This window comes from Pristiophorus japonicus, chromosome 9 (genome assembly GCF_044704955.1).
Source record: "Pristiophorus japonicus isolate sPriJap1 chromosome 9, sPriJap1.hap1, whole genome shotgun sequence".
NCBI classification, from domain to species: Eukaryota; Metazoa; Chordata; class Chondrichthyes; family Pristiophoridae; genus Pristiophorus; species Pristiophorus japonicus.
Window position 1 is genome coordinate 160,769,808 of NC_091985.1, and position 16,325 is coordinate 160,786,132.

Sequence of the window (16,325 nt, forward strand, 5' to 3'; positions counted from 1 at the left end):
TAATGGACTTCAGCATTTTCCCAACCACAGATGTTGGGCAGTTTCCTGCTTTTTGTCTGCCTCTTTTTTTAAATAGGGCTGTTACTTTTGCAGTTTTCCAGTCTGCTGGGATCACCCCAGAATCCAGGGAATTTTGGTAGATTACAACCAATGTATCCACTTAAATGTTGGTGTTCAGAGAGATTTGGGTGACCTTGTGTAAGAAACACAAAGCGAGCATGCAGGTACAGCAAGCGATAAGGAAGGCAAATGGCATGTTGTCCTTTATTGCAAGGGGGTTGGAGTATAAGAGTAAGGAAGTCTTTCTACAATTGTAGAGAGTGTTGGTGAGATCACACCTGGAGTACTGTGCACAGCTTTTGTCTCCTTATCTATGGAAGGATATACTTGCCTTAGAGGCGGTGCAACGGAGGTTCACTAGATTGATTCCTGAGATGAGGGGGCTGTCTTATGATAGATTGTGTAGAATGGGCTGATACTCTCCAGTTTCGAAGAATGAGCGGTGATCTTATTGAAACATACAAGATTCTGAGGGGGATTGACAGGGTAGATGCTGAGAGGTTGTTTCCCCTGGCTGTGTCTAGAATTGGGGGGCACAGTCTCGGGATAAGAGGTCGGCCATTTAGGGCAGGGATGAGGAGGAATTTCTTCAGAGGGTTGTGAATCTTTGGAATTCTCTGCCCCAGAGTGCTGTGGATGCCGGATCTCTGAATATATTCAAGGCTAAGATAGATAGATTTTTGGAGTCTAGGGGGATGAAAGGATATGAAGATTGGGTGCGGAAGTGGAGTTGAGGTCGATGATCAGCCGTGATCTTATTGAATGGTGAAGAGGCTCGAGGGGCCGTAGGGCCTACTCCAGCTCCTATTATGTCTCGTGTCTTATGTTGAGGGTTGTTGTAATAGAGGGCTTCAAGGTTAAGGGGTTCTGATGAGGTAAATCGTGATTAATTGTTTCCATTGGTTAGTGTGACCATAATGAGGGCTCAAATGCAAGTTAACTGGGAAAAAAGGGGATGGCAGAAATATGGTGCAAGTGAGGAAGAGCCATTGATGCAGACTTTCGGCCAAATGGTTTGTTTTTGTGCATTCAATGTGGGGTGGGGGAGTGGAAGAGCGAATGAAAAAAGATTGACGACAGACACAGAGGGACCTACCTGATGCTGTTAATTTATCATTTCCAAGATTGTTCCCACTGCTATCTGCACTCATTGAATATTTTACTGCTCGATATGCGCTCTAGTTTGAAAGGACAGAAATGTATAATTGCACTGTTGAATACTTTGTTCACCATTTCACGTGAACACGGAATGAAAATGCCATCTACCCACCCTTGTGCTTTACTGAAATCCTGGTAACCCCATTATCCTCCATGTTTGTTTTTTTTCTTTCTTCCCCCTACCCCCCAATCAATATGGGACTGAAAGAAAGAGCATTTACATAGCCCCTTTCACGACCATGGGACATCCCAATGCACTTTACAGCCAATTAAGTGCTTTTGAACTGTCGTCCCTGTTGTAATGTGCACATCCGCTGGATCATCCATTTTTAGATGCTGGTTGAGGGATAAATATCGGCTAGGACACTGGGAGAACTCCCCTGCTGCTCTTCGAGTAGTGCCGTGGGATCATTTACATCCACCTGAGGAGACAGATGGAGCATTGATTTAACATCTCATCCAAAAGCTGGCATCTTTTGACAGTGTGCTCCCTCAGTACTACACTAGAGTTTCAACTAAGTCCTGGAGTGGGCCTTGAACCCAAGGCCTTCTGTCTCTGGTGAGTGTGTTACCACTGAGTTGAGGCTGAAGTCTAATAATGAAAAGAGCTACGCAAAGAACGCTTAAAATAAATCAATTGCTGTGATTGACCCTTGAGAAGGCTCAGCCCTGCATTGGAGAAGTATTGAATATTTCAATTGTGGAAAAACTCAATCTAAGTTTATCATTGTCACGTCTTGATCTCGATTTGGTTGCACGATGCCATGCATTTCAGCAAGATAGCCTTGGAGAAAAGTTACTGGATCTCGCAATGTGGTGGTGTTATAGAAGAATACTTTATCAAACAAAAGATGCAGAATTCAGCTCGGACGATTGGTGTGGGGGGTGGGGTGATAGGTTTTCTCTGACTCCCCAGTAAATCTGCATGCTGCATTGGTTTTGCCAATAATGCAATACTGACTTCTAGTCATTAGAACAGTTTAATAATCTGAAAGGCACATTACTAAGATAAACGGTGAATGGACAAAAACTGAACGCATTTCATGGCACCTAGGTCAGTCTGAGATACCCTTCAGGGCAAGGCCAAATGGAACTTTTCCAGATATATAATATATATAAAATGTATATATATATTATATATTATTTATATATATATATAGTTTTGGCCATTTCCATCCAATTCGTTGCGGTAAATAAATTTGTTTTCTTTCAATATGAAAATTGAAATTTGGTCCAAACTTCTAATAACTAGTAACAGACTGATTTCTAATTCTGCAGTTTATTTTGGAATAAGACTAACTTTGTACAGGGTTATCAATTTCCTGCCGTTAAAGTATAAATTACATGTCAATGATTTTTGCACATTATTCCAAATGCTGCTGAAAATTGTGCATACTCGCGCGAAAGGGAAGGCTCATAGAATCACTTTTTTTAATAAGTTGGAGGAATTGCTGGTCGTAGAGACTCTAAATTGTTTCTCTCTGTTTTTTTGGTGCCAAGGTCAAAAATGCACGGGAACGAGGCATAAGCTGCATGAGAAGTGAAGTTTTAAATGCAGCTGTTGAAAATGAACTGGACATGAAAGTATTGTTCATGTGGGGGAGGTGTAAAAATGGCAGTTTGAAAGTTTAAATCGGCAGCAGTCAAGCATTGCTTGCCAGCACTGCCTGATAGTGATGGAGAAATCTGCTGCCTCGGTACTCATACTGGAGATTTTGCAGAGGTTGGGTTGAAGCACAACACTTTGAAAGTCTGAACTGATGTCTACTATCAGCAAACTTCAGTTTTAAAAAAAAAATCATGACCGCCTCAATCTCCTCCTGAAACTTATTGTTGATAAAGTAGTTTTACTTTATCAGGCAATGCATGTCGCCGATACTTGTGCATTGATTTCATTTATTTGTATTACAATAAATGTAATTTAAATGAGGGCAACTAAATATTTCTTTAAAATTGTTTTTTTTTCTGTGGCGTGGTGTCTATTTCCTCTTATTCCTTTTCTTCCTTCTCTTCCTGGGACAAACCAAGATGTACTTGGCTATATTTTTTTCCACATAGACAAGTACATACATTTTCGGACGGGAAACCAAGTTTACTGCATGCTGTGTAGTTTTTAACTCCACAGCATGCGCCTTTTAACCCTGACTGGTTCCTCGCCTGGAATTCAGTCTGACTGATGGGCTTGGCTTCCAGTCGAGTGTAGAATTCTCCGGAACAGACCGCTGGACCAGGCAGCTCTGATCCATGACTGTGGGGCATTTGTAATTGGAGGGTGTTTCTGGATGGTGAGTGAGCTGGGGGGGTGGGTAGGGTGTTTCTGGATGATGGGGGGGGGGGGGTGTTTCTGGATGGTGAGTGAGCTGGGGAGGGGTAGGGTGTTTCTGGATGATGGGATGATGGGAGGGGGGGGGGGTGTTTCTGGATGGTGAGTGAGCTGGGGAGGGGTAGGGTGTTTCTGGATGATGGGATGATGGGAGGGGGGGGGGTGTTTCTGGATGGTGAGTGAGCTGGGTAGGGTGTTTCTGGATGATGGGAGGGGGGAGGGGGGGGGTGTTTCTGGATGGTGAGTGAGCTGGGTAGGGTGTTTCTGGATGATGGGAGGGGGGAGGGGGGGGGTGTTTCTGGATGGTGAGTGAGCTGGGGGTGGGTAGGGTGTTTCTGGATGATGGGAGGAGGGGGGGGGTGTTTCTGGATGATGGGAGGAGGGGGGGGGTGTTTCTGGATGGTGAGTGAGCTGGGGGTGGGTAGGGTGTTTCTAAATGATGGGAGGGGGGGGTGTGTTTCTGGATGGTGAGTGAGCTGGGGAGGGGTAGGGTGTTTCTGGATGATGGGAGGGGGGGGTGTGTTTCTGGATGGTGAGTGAGCTGGGTAGGGGTAGGGTGTTTCTGGATGATGGGAGGGGGGGGGGGGGGGGGTGTTTCTGGATGGTGAGTGAGCTTGCGGGGTGGGTAGCACTCCTGGTCCACAAGCAGTAGTGTGCAGACACTTATCGTTTTCCAAAAGCTGTCCTCGCCTTACTTCAGCCGCTGTATTTCCCGAAGCCTGGGAAACCCGGCCACCAATCTTCCCTCGTGTTTTTTTGGGGGCCGCTCAGTCTTTAACCTGCTAAGTGGCCTACTCAAAATTCCGCGCGTGCGCCGTTTTTCCCTTTAAAAGTCGGTGTGCCAGCAACGCGGGACCTCGACTACTGCACCACCGTGTGCGTGGCTTCACGGGAATACTGCTGGCTGCCCACTGTAAACCCTGCAAAACAGGTTAAATCAGAGGCTGCCAGCCTCATCGAAAACCCGGAAGTGGGCAGGTTGGGCTCAGCGTTTAAAACCCAGCTAAAATTCAGCCCACTCTTGGGGTAGAGTTAAGGGAGTTTTACCATTTTGGGAATGTCGCACTTGATGCCAGTGTCTTGTGCTGAGAATCCTGATGCCAACACCTTGTGCTATGAATTAATAATTTGCATTTGCACAGTGCCTTTAATGTAGAAACATTTCCCAAGGTACTTCACAGGTGTAAGTCGACAAAAATGAACGCTGAGACGAAGATGGTGATATTAGACGGGTGGCCGAAAGGGTGGGTTTTAAGGAGGAGAGGGAGGGACAGAGGTGTTTGGGGTGAGAATTCCAGTGTGTGGGGCCACCAATATTGGGGGTGACAGAAGCCCAGAGTCTCGGGGGCAGAGTTTCCAGATGAAACGGCTATTTACTTGTACTTCGAGCAGTTTAGTATACTGTATCTGCTGCTCATGTATGCAGTCTTCTCTACGTTGGGGAGACCAAATGCAGATTGGCTGACCGCTTTGCTGAACACCTCCATTCAGTCCGTGAGGGTGACCCCCGAGCTTCTGGTCGCCTGTCACTTTAATTCCCCACCCAATCTCACTCTGATCTCTCTGTCCTCTGCCTCTTACACTGTTCTAATGAAGCTGAACGTAAGCTTGAGGAACAGCACCTCATCTTTCAATTAGACACTGGACTCAACATAGAGTTCAACAATTTCGGACCATAACCCCGAGCCATATTTTTTTCCAAACAGCAGCTATTGATGATTTTGCCATTCCTATTTGCGACATTTAATCTCTGCTGCCTTCCACCCTATCACAGACCGTCCCTTTTGTTCTCTTCCCTCCCCACCCCCCCGCACCTCTGCACCTGGTTAAAATCTGTTACATTTCTAACTTTTTCCAGGTTCTTGCTCTCGCTCTCCACGGATGCTGCCTGACCTGAGTAGTTCCAGCATTTTCTGTTATAATTTGTGAAGTCTGGTTCAGCCTGAGACAATGGCAGGGTAGGGGGATGGAATCAATGGCGAGGGTGTGGTGTTTGTGGTGGGCATTTAGATAGCATCTTTCACGGCCTCATGACATCCTAAAATGCTTTAGATTACAGCCCTGCAAATCTTTCCTATTTTTAGTATATCTATAGTGTCCTTTTAAAACAGACTGTCCATTTTCATGTTAAATTACTGCCATAAAATGTAAGTGGCACACTTTGACAATTCTTTTTTTTTTCCTCCGTTCCCAAATTTTTCCCATTCCTTCTACCATATTGTTTGCTGCACAGTCAATTGTCCTGGTTTTGCTACACATGAACTTCAAGTCTTCTGAAGTATGAAGCTGGACTTGGCAATGATATCTTGACCAGGATGAACATTTCACCACATTCTGGGGACATTAGCCAATGAATGGATGGGAATGTGGCCATGTTCGGTTGCCTGCTCCTTATTAGAGCACATTCCTTTCTTGCAAAATGAAGACTGGCACTTCCATAAAATCCAATATAGTTTATTACTGGCAGGACCCTGAAGTTGTCAGCTGTTGGGTGAAAATATATCTGCTATTGGTACTTGAGTTTAAAATAATATGCCAACTTTTCAACCTAAGCAAAGTAGCTATGATATGGCTAATATTTTGGTGCATCAGAGGTCTGTAATAATGCATAGCAGAAGCAACTAACACTCAACTGCTGGCAAATGTGTTCTATGCAGAATGTATGTGAATCAGCACTGATAATCAAGAATGTTGTACTGACAACTGAAATTATTTTGTGACCGACCCAGTGCACCAAATTGAGGATCATTCTCCTTCTCTCTCCGGCAGCATCTCTTGTTTCGCTTTATCCTTTGCTCACAGAAAAAATAAAAGTACTATTTTTTTCCCCCCGTTTTTATACTTTACACAGACCTAATTTGCCCGTGATTGCGAATTATGGTTCTTGCTTTCCTATTCTTCGCTTCCTTCTCCTAGTCTTTTCTGTTCTTTTTCTGATTGAATGTTTGCAATATCCCAGTGCTAAGTGATAGCCATTTAAATGGCTATCAACTAATACTTAAAAGTCTCAGTCCATTTGATTTTATCTTTCCCTAATACCAGCTGTATTACATTGTCCCCATTACAGCATCAAGGGCCCAAAATTTCACATTGTAAAATAGCTCAGTTTTTTGGCGTTCTTTCTGATTAACGGCCGCTTTTTTTTTTTAAAGTCCAAAGTAACGCCCCCCCCAAAAAAAAGTCCGAAGTTTCGCCAAAATTATTTTTCATTTTGGCGCAGCGCAGAAATGCCTCCGGTTTTGAGGGTGGAGCTAATTTTTGCCGCCAAAAAAGTGAGACCCATTCTGCGCATGCGCAGGGGGAGGTGCAAGCTGCGATCCTGCTGGCCAGTGCTCAGACCCGGTGTGCCTCGAAGCCCGGTGAGCAGCGGCGACGGGACGTCAACAGTTCGATGGTGGAACTTAAGCACTTCCCTGCTATTTCAGTTTTGAATTGCATTAAAGCTTGTCTTTTCCCTTCGCTCAAACATTTTTAAGTAGTTTGTATATAATTTTTGGTCCCTTCCTCCAAAAGCTATAACTCCACTCCATTTTCCAAGGTGGTGTAGGTAACGCCAATTTCGATCGCACTCTGACTTGGTAAGGCAAGGTTTAAAAAGTGGTCCTTAGCGCTGTCCTTTTTTATTTAAAAAAAAAAAAAAAAATCCTTATTGGTGAAACTTGCAAAAATGGATGGGTTTGACCCCGAGTGTTGTCAAAAAACGGTACTTTAAAAAAAAAACTGCCGTTATCTGTTAAGGATGGTGTCATACCATTGGCAAAACTAGCAAAATCGCCTTAAATTAAGTTAGCTTCAAAAAACACTGTTGGCTCCAAAATGGTGATGCATTTTGGGCCCCAAGTGCCTTGCCTTCATTCACAATTCCTGGCAGCCTGTTCAGCTTTAGTGTGGCATCTGCTCTACAATTCCTCTTCACAACTCTAAATCTGTGCCCCCTCGTTCTGCCCTGAAATGTGAAAATATTGTTTGGGGTTTACAATCCCTAGCCTGTTGACTGGCAGTTTGAAAATTCAAGTGGGCTTCTGAAGACAATGACTTCTGCTGGGACATGCTGTATTTGTTAGCCAAGATAGTGAGGGGGCAGGAGTGCGTGACAGCTGAGCTTGAATCTATCTTTGTATACAATTTAGTCGGGAGACAGAGTTCAGAAGTGAGAATTCTGGCTTTTTTCATTGCTTTCCTCCATTTTTGAGATTAGCTCATGAAACACGAGATTGAATTTGGAGATTTCTGAAGTGAATCAAACCATTTGCAGCACAGTCTCTTTGTTTCATAGAAACATAGAAAATAGGTGCAGGAGTAGGCCCTTCGAGCCTGCACCGCCATTCAATAAGATCGTGGCTGATCATTCCTTCAGTACCCCTTTCCTGCTTTCTCTCCATACCCCTTGATCCCCTTAACCGTAAGGGCCATATCTAACTCCCTCTTGAATATATCCAATGAACTGGCCTCAACAACTCTCTCTGCAGCAGGGAATTCCACAGGTCAACAACTCAGTGAAGAAGTTTCTCCTCATCTCAGTCCTAAATGGCCTACCCCTTATCCTAAAACTGTTCCCTGGTTCTGGACTTCCCCTCTCCCTCCTTTTTTAAAAAGTGGCATTACATTAGCTACCCTTCAGTCCATAGGAACTGATCCAGATTGTTGGAAAATCGATAGATTGTTGGAAAATGATCACCAATACATCCACTATTTCTAGGGCCACTTAAGTACTCTGGGATGCAGACTATCAGGACCCGGGGATTTATCGGCCTTTATTCCCATCAATTTCCCTAACACAATTTCCTGCCTAATAAGGATATCTTTCAGGTCCTCATTCTCACTAGACCCACTGTCCCCTAGTACATTCGGAAGGTTATTTGTATCTTTCTTTGTGAAGACAGAACCAAAGTATTGGTTCAATTGGTCTGCCATTTCTTTGTTCCCCATTATAAATTCACCTGAATCTGACTGCAAGGGACCTATGCTTGCCTTTACTAATCTTTTTCTCTTCACATATTTATAGAAGCTTTTGCAGTCAGTTTTAATGTTCCCTGCAAGCTTCCTCTCGTACTCTCTTTTCCCCTTCTTAATTAAACGCTTAGTCCTCCTCTGTTGAATTCTAAATTTCTCCCAGTCCTCAGGTTTGTTGCTTTCTCGAGCCAATTTATATGCCTCTTCCTTGGTTTTAATACTATCCTTAATTTCCCTTGTTAGCCATGGTTGAGCCACCTTCCCAGTTTTATTTTTACTCGAGAGGGATGTACAATTGCTGAAGTTCATCCATGTGATCTTTAAATGTTTGCCATTGCTTATCCACCGTCAACCCTTTAAGTATCCTCTGCCAGTCTATTCTAGCCAATTCACACCTCATACCGTCGAAGTTACCTTTCCTTAAGTTCAGGACCCTAGTTTCCGAATTAACTTAGTCACTCTCCATCTTAATAAGGAATTCTACCATATTATGGTCACTTTTCCCCAAAAGGCCTCGCACAACAAGATTGCTAATTAGTCCCTTCTCATTACACATCACCCAGTCTTGGATGGCCAGCTCGCTGGTTGGTTCCTTGACACATTGGTCTAGAAAACCATCCCTACTACACTCCAGGAAATCCTCCTCCACCGCATTGCTACAAGTTAGGTTAGCCCAATCTATATGTAGATTAAATTTATGTTTCATTTATGTTGTTCACAGTATCTGTTTTAAAAGAGCACGTTACTTGCAGCAATCATGCGTCAGTATTTAAGTTTGTTTTATTTAACATTCTGAAAACATGCAATATTGTATGCTTGAGATCTCTGAGTTAGACACTATAGGGCTGAAATTGCCTCTTTTTTAAAAAAAGAGCACAGGGAATAAATGAGTTTCCGACCAGTCAGGGTGGTCTTAGACGATCGAGACATTGCCCTCTTGATTGTTTGAGGCGGAGAAGGTATCCACCCCGCTCTTGTGCGAACGTCAGTAATGACATCATAAGGGCGCGCGCTGCCTGGTCCCCGCCCAGAAGCGACATTGCCCTCAAAAAATTCCACCACTTGTCTGTGCCCCCGACAGCTTCACGTGGCGGGAATCGGCCGGTGACTGGGCGGCACATCCGCCCTTAATGTGCAGGGCGCACTGCTGCGGCCGCCATTTTATTTTAATTGTCGGCTGACTCTGCGATCGGCCCAACTATGGCGGCAAGGGGTTCGGGCGGGCTGCCAACATGCAGCGGGTGCCGGCCCATTCTGAAGCCTTTCCTGGTGGTCTAGTGGGTGCCAAGCCGGCCTAGCAGCGTCACTCCTCTAAGTGATGGGAGGGACATGACTAAGCATCAGGGCGACGTGGCATGTCCATGTCGTGCTCAGCGCGCCACTAATGACACTGCCCGCCTTCTGCCCCGCTCCCGACTTGCTTCCACCCCAAACACCGGCCCAAGGATTTTTCACTCTATTCCCTGCCCCATTGATTGGGATGGTAATTCCACAAATAATTTTAATTATCTGCCCCAAACGGGGTGGAGAACAATTTCAACCCATAAAACTTACTAACATCACAGTAAGCAGTAGCTGGAGGTAGTCAGGATCTATAATTTTATGTGGAATCCCCTGCCCAGTTCCCAAATATTGCCTATATTTTGCGACGCAAATGATGATTTGGAGATTTGTGCCTGCGATTTTCCGCACTGAGCTGCTGCTCCAGCATCTTGCAGGTAGGAAGGGAGCTGGGGCAAGATAGCTAGTCATGCTGCAGCACTCTTAACTTGCTTGCTCCCTACATAGTAGCATCGATGAATGTCCAGGAGCAGGTTTCCATTCCCCCCATCTCCGATGGAGACATGTATCAGAGGAGGAGAAATAGAATAAAAACAAATTCGGTGGTGGGTGGGGGGGGAGGAAAAATCTGTTGATGCCCATAACAACAATATAGCTGGCATAAGAGAGGCTCATTAAATAGTGCTTGGCTTTATTGGTGTCCATATAGACTATCACACAAGGTGATCGGCTATACTGACACCAAACTGTCCTGCCCAATTAAAGACAGCACAACTTTGTTAGTGAAGAAACAATTTAAGAATTGGCATGTCATTTCCAAATTGGGGCAGGAAGAGGAAAGTGGCATAAGTCAGGATCTGGGAATAGTAATTTTTCCATTTGCTATTTCCCTTTCACAGCTGCCTTGTTCTAACTGAGAAAATGGACTAGAGAGGTGTTTCTTGGCCTCCACTAATGCTGCTCTGCATCCTCGCTTCGAGGGACTGCCTATGATGATGTGGGGAGAGTAACTATAATTTTGGTTATTGCATCTATTCTTTTTACCCATTTTGGCACTCCATATTACTGACCTTTCCTTGATTATGGCATGTATGTAGGAGTATTCTGGCTGCTTGTGGAGTGTTTATACCAACTGTTGTGGTGGTCCATGCAAACTGTTGGGGAAAAGCAAAAGGAGATAGATGCTTGTGGCTGCAGAGATCAAAAGCAGGGGAAGGTGCTGTATTCAGTGCACAAATCGGGCATTTGTGTGATCATGAATGCAAAGGAATGGAAAGCAATTCAGAAGAATATGAACAAAATGAAGATAGCAATAGTGTACTTTACAATTGCTTGTGAAATCCCTGTTGGGTAAAGCAGGATATTGGAGAAGTCTTGTATTTTTTTTTTAATTCAGTTCGGATACCACCCTGTCGCCAGCATACTGAATTGAATAAAGTATGTCTTTATTACTGAAAAAGCAATTTAAAAATAGGAACGTCTCCACAAACGAAAGCAAAAGGACCAAAATGGCACAGGTCAGATCATGGGGTAGAGGTGTTAGAAAAAGCCTCACTTCACATTAAAGGCAAGTCAAATATAATTTCACTGAGAAATGTTGTGTCTCTTTTGTTTACACAGATTGTTTACACTATTCCCTGGAGTACTTTTTTTAAAATAAGTTTTGTTATCTTGCATAATTTGCACAAAATATTTTGCTTACACCCTGTAAAAATGTGGTAATGAGCTGAAAAATCTGATTTTCAGATCTCTCTCGAGTTCATTTGATTTAAGATTTGTTGATTATCAATGGCACAAAATTAGTCGTCATTTATAGAATACTGAATTCTAGTTGATGTTGTTGACTTCATGTTAATGGCTAGTGTATTATACTATTGGATGCATAAAATACAAAATAATTTCTCTGAATTAATCTAAGCAGTCTACTGCTAAATCAATAACAAAATATTGCAGGTGCTGGAAATCTGAAATAAAACCAGGAAATGCTGGAAATACTCAGCAGGTCAGGCAGCATCTATGGGGAGAATGTTTCAGGTCTGTGACCTTTCATCAGAACTGGAAAAACGCAGGGGTTGAAGTCTGTTTATTTACGCCACCCATTACCGCCAGCAGGAAGCAAAGGCCTACCGCAAGCGGCATCCCTTCCTCCGGAGAAATTCAGTTGGATCTTTGGTAGAGGCACCAAGAGGTAACGCTGCACCATCTAACGCCACCCACGTGACACCATCCAGTGTGCAACGCCCGCTTGACGCAGCTGTCGCACTATTTGGTTTCAACGGTGGCCTTACTGGGTTTTAATTTTTTTTTTAAATTCAACCCCCCTAAGTTTTTCCAGTTCTGTTGAAAGGTCACCGACCTGAAACGTAAACTCTGTTTCTCTCTCCATAGATGCTGTCTGACCTGCTGAGTAGCTCCAGCATTTTCAATTTTTACTACTCAGAATTCAGTTGTTTTTGAAAGTACACATTTGAATTATCCAATAATTTGAATTAAACAAAGTCAGCATCAGTGAGGGGGTATTTAGTGCTTAAAAAATTAATTAATGTAATTGAATTAAGAACTCTCTTTTCTGATCCTTCCAGCTGGTCGGTGGTTCCAAAGAATACTTCAAATATATTCATTGCTTTTGTAATGATTTTTGAAGATGAATTCTCACCTTTGTTGGGATGACTCATTGAATGTTTTCAAGTCAAAGATAGATAGATTTTTAAGCAATAAGGGAATTAAGGGTTACGGGGAGAGGGCGGGTAAGTGGAACTGAGTCCACGACCAGATCAGCCATGATCTTATTGAATGGCGGAGCAGGCTCGAGGGGCTAGATGGCCTACTCCTGTTCCTAATTATGTTCTTATGAGAGGGCAGTCACCACTTCTGCCAATGTCATTGTGACTAAGTAATAGGGAGGTACTGAACTGGAATTATTTGCCCCCTCTAGTTAGGAATCTTGTCTTCATTCAACACTGCTACAGATGAACACCAGCAACTCTTTATCTGGGGAATTTGAGGGTCAATGTCCATAGCTTAAAAAATGTTTATAACCAATGTTTCAGTAAAAACATAAAGGCCGTTGGGCCCAAACATCATCATCTCTCTCTCAAATCAATTTTGTCTAAATGCCCTCTCGCCATAACCACCAACCCTTATCTCCAGAAACTCATCAATTTGTCTTTTGAAGCCACTTGTACTGTCTGTTTCACTGCCCTTCCCTTGGTAAGGTGGTTGCTAGGATTAATTAGAAATACTATCTGAACTTTCCAGTACCTTTCAGAACAAATGCTCATAGTTAGACAGCTGCCATAAACTTGGCATTCTGTTCTCTCTTCGAACGTTTGATGCAGAGGTAATGGTATCCTGCATCTCAAATAGTGTTAATCCCTACTTTGTAATATTTAAATATCCATTAAAGCAGCCCAGAGTTGATGTGGTGATCTATGGAATAATTCACAAAAACCTTGCCACACTCCAACTTCAGTAATCCCTCAACCAGGGAAATGGCAAGTGTGTGGATTTGGCAATATCTGCCAGCGTTCTAAAGGGTATAAAGCAAACTGTTGTAGTTGCGCATACACCAATTAAACTTGGATCAAATAAAGTAAGCTTTTGTCTTGTATGTTGGAATGCAGCTTTAAATAAAAGAAAGACTTGGATTTATATAGCTCCTTTCACGACCACTGGACATCTCAGCGCTTTAGTCAATGAAGTACTTTTTGAAGTGTAGTTAGTCACTGTTGTAATGTGGGAAACGCGGCAGCCAATTTCTGCACAGCAAGCTCCCACAAACAGCAATGTGGTAATAACCAGATAATCTGATTTTGTTATGTTGATTGAGGGATAAATATTGGCCAAACCACCAGGAATAACTCCCCTGATCATCATCGAAATAGTGCCATGGGATCTTTTACGTCCACCTGAGAGCAGATGGCCTCAGTTTAACGTCTCCTCCGAAAGACGACACCTCCCTTAGCACTGCACTGGAGTGCCAGCCTAGATTTTCTTTTTTGTATTCCAGTCCCTGTGGCTCAGTGAGTGCTACCCACTGAGCCACAGCTGGCATTGTGTCAGCAAAAGTCAGCATATTTTGATTTTAAAATATTGCATGTAAACTAGAGTCAAGATAGCTAATTGAGGTAACTAGTTTATGAATGTGTTGTAAATCTTAACCATCTTATAATCTAGTTATAGAATCCTTCAGATTTGCCATCTGATAAATTAGAGTTTGAGCAGGAGTCTGCATTATTTCTGTAGATTCCTAGTGTGACGGTGGTCTGTATTCTGTCCATTCTAGAAAACTAATGTGATTAGTTCACCTTTGGCAAGGATTAAACACATGGTGGTTGCTGCCAGAAATATGGACACACGCAGCAGTATTGTATCTGACAGCACATCACCGGTACATTTTTGTATATGAAAGTCTTTTTATGCTGAAATGTGAGTCTCCACAAGTGGGTACACAGGTACACCTAGCACTCGAGACACAGAATACAGCAGTGGCACATTTTCCTGCTAAAGCAAAATATCATTGGATCAATATCCTGTAATTCCTTACCCAACACCATTGTGGGAGCAGCATCACCGCGAGGACTGCAGCAGTTCAACTAGGTCCACCATCACCACCTTCAGGCAGGTAGGGCTAGGCAATGAATAGGGCCTTGCCAGTGTTGCCACATCCTGAGACCAGATCACAATGAAGTGGCAGCAGTGACTTGAGAAATACTTCAGACCCTGCAACTGATTGCTTGTAATCATTCCAGTCACGAGCAGCTGCCTGTAAAGTGGGGCTTAACTGACTATGTGTAACTGGTGCGATCATGGTACTCTGATATCTTTTAACTGTACATGGGTTACACAGCATTCGAGCTGAAAGTAAAATTGAAGTGATCTGATGCAGTGATTTGGAGTTGGTGATAAGTGCGTAGACATTTGAGAGCCGGTCACTTGGCTCTTGCGACCACTTGGTGTGGCTTGAGACCCAGCACTAGATTGTGTACCCTTTTTGGTTATGATTAATATGAAACAGCCTACTGTTTATTTTAATTCATGAGCTGAAACTACAACTGTGTATTGTACATTTTGATAATTTCACTCGTTAATGTGTCAGTAACTAGAGAACATAAATTGCATTTCATCAAAAGAGCAAAGGAAGAGGTTAGGAGAATTTTTATACAGAAGATTGTTTACCCATACCAGAAACAGCGGAGAGAGAGCAGAAACCATAATAGTTTTGAAAAGGAAAGTTGATAAATATTTGGCCAAGAAGAATGTAAAAGGGCAAGGGAATGAGATCAAATGGATAGCTCTGTCACACAGCCAGCACAAGGGCGATGGGTTGAATGGCTTCTTGAGCTGTAAAATACTACGAATCGCATTGGAGATTTAACTTCTACCATACTGAAAATATCTTTTACAGAGTTGTATGTAATTCTAAATAGAGGATAATCAACATGCTTATCATAAAGTGCAATGCGCCTGTTTCCTACACATCACATTTGTATTCTGTCAAGATGCCTTAAATTTATGAATCCATTTGTTTTTGTTGAATTGTGTCGAATGTTTTTTGTATGAAAAACCGAGGGCTGCATTCTGTGTGTGGGTAGTTTGAGGCAGTAGCTCCTTGGGCTATTTCTGTAAAACTAAGAGGATTTGATATCACAATCTTTCGATTTCATTTATTTTTGTCTCTTTTTAAAGATCACTTTTGGGATTTCTCTATTCAGTCGATCAATGGCCTGAGTGGTATGATACTTATACAACTTCAATATCACAGCAAAGTGAATTTAGTGCATAAACTTTAATGATATAATTTGGAGTAACATTGAATTTGACTGGACTGTTTAAACCGAGTGTTTTGCTTAAAAATAAATCTATAGTTGGATTGTTCCTATGCACAGAATTCAATATTTTAAGTTAAACCAGGTAATTTTTGACATCACCTGCACAAATCTGATCAGAGCTCTTACTAAGTTTCAGTTTGGCCTGAATGCCTTTTTGAAAAGTGCCAAGGCAAATACTGTTGTATGAAATGTATTGAATCATTTAGTTTTAATATTGTCATTTATCCATTTTAGGAGCTGCACGGAGCTTTTGCTTTGCTTGCCCGATGAAGTCCCAGACACCATCTGGGAGCAGTTTCAGGCCTGTGTGCAGGTAAGTTGAGCTACACGAAGTGCAACAAAGTATGTGTTATCCATCTAATAGTACAACATGTCTATCCCTGGCAAATACTATTCAGTGTAGTGTCCACCCACCTATCTCTAAAATGTAAGTTCATTGCATGATGAAGTGTGAAAATATTATAATTTTTATTGTTTTTGATTTCAAGAGGAATGTCTTGCGCAGTAACCACTTCCAAGCACATTTTGATGGTTTCCCAATGTTCAATCTTTTCGCTCTGAAGGCTTGAATCAAAATCTCATTTCCTCACAAGGAAGTCAAAAGTATCTGCCATAATGTTAAATAAGTCACCTTGCAGTGTAAAGTTCCTTATTCACCAACAGCTTTGAATGGCAGCAAAACTATTGGATTAACATTGTGCCTGTCACATTAACCGTCG

The 16,325-nt window shown here is 42.8% G+C and overlaps 1 protein-coding gene across 2 annotated transcripts in view; it reads left to right on the forward strand.

Moving 5' to 3' along the window:
• The window catches only part of znf292b (zinc finger protein 292b), a 199,323-nt gene that overhangs the window by 67,139 nt on the left and 115,859 nt on the right, over positions 1-16,325 (forward strand). For both annotated transcript variants that reach the window (XM_070890009.1, XM_070890010.1), the window contains one exon: positions 15,841-15,919. In XM_070890009.1, the coding sequence (XP_070746110.1) occupies positions 15,841-15,919 (79 nt within the window). Of the gene's footprint in view, positions 1-15,840; positions 15,920-16,325 lie in introns of those variants that run through there.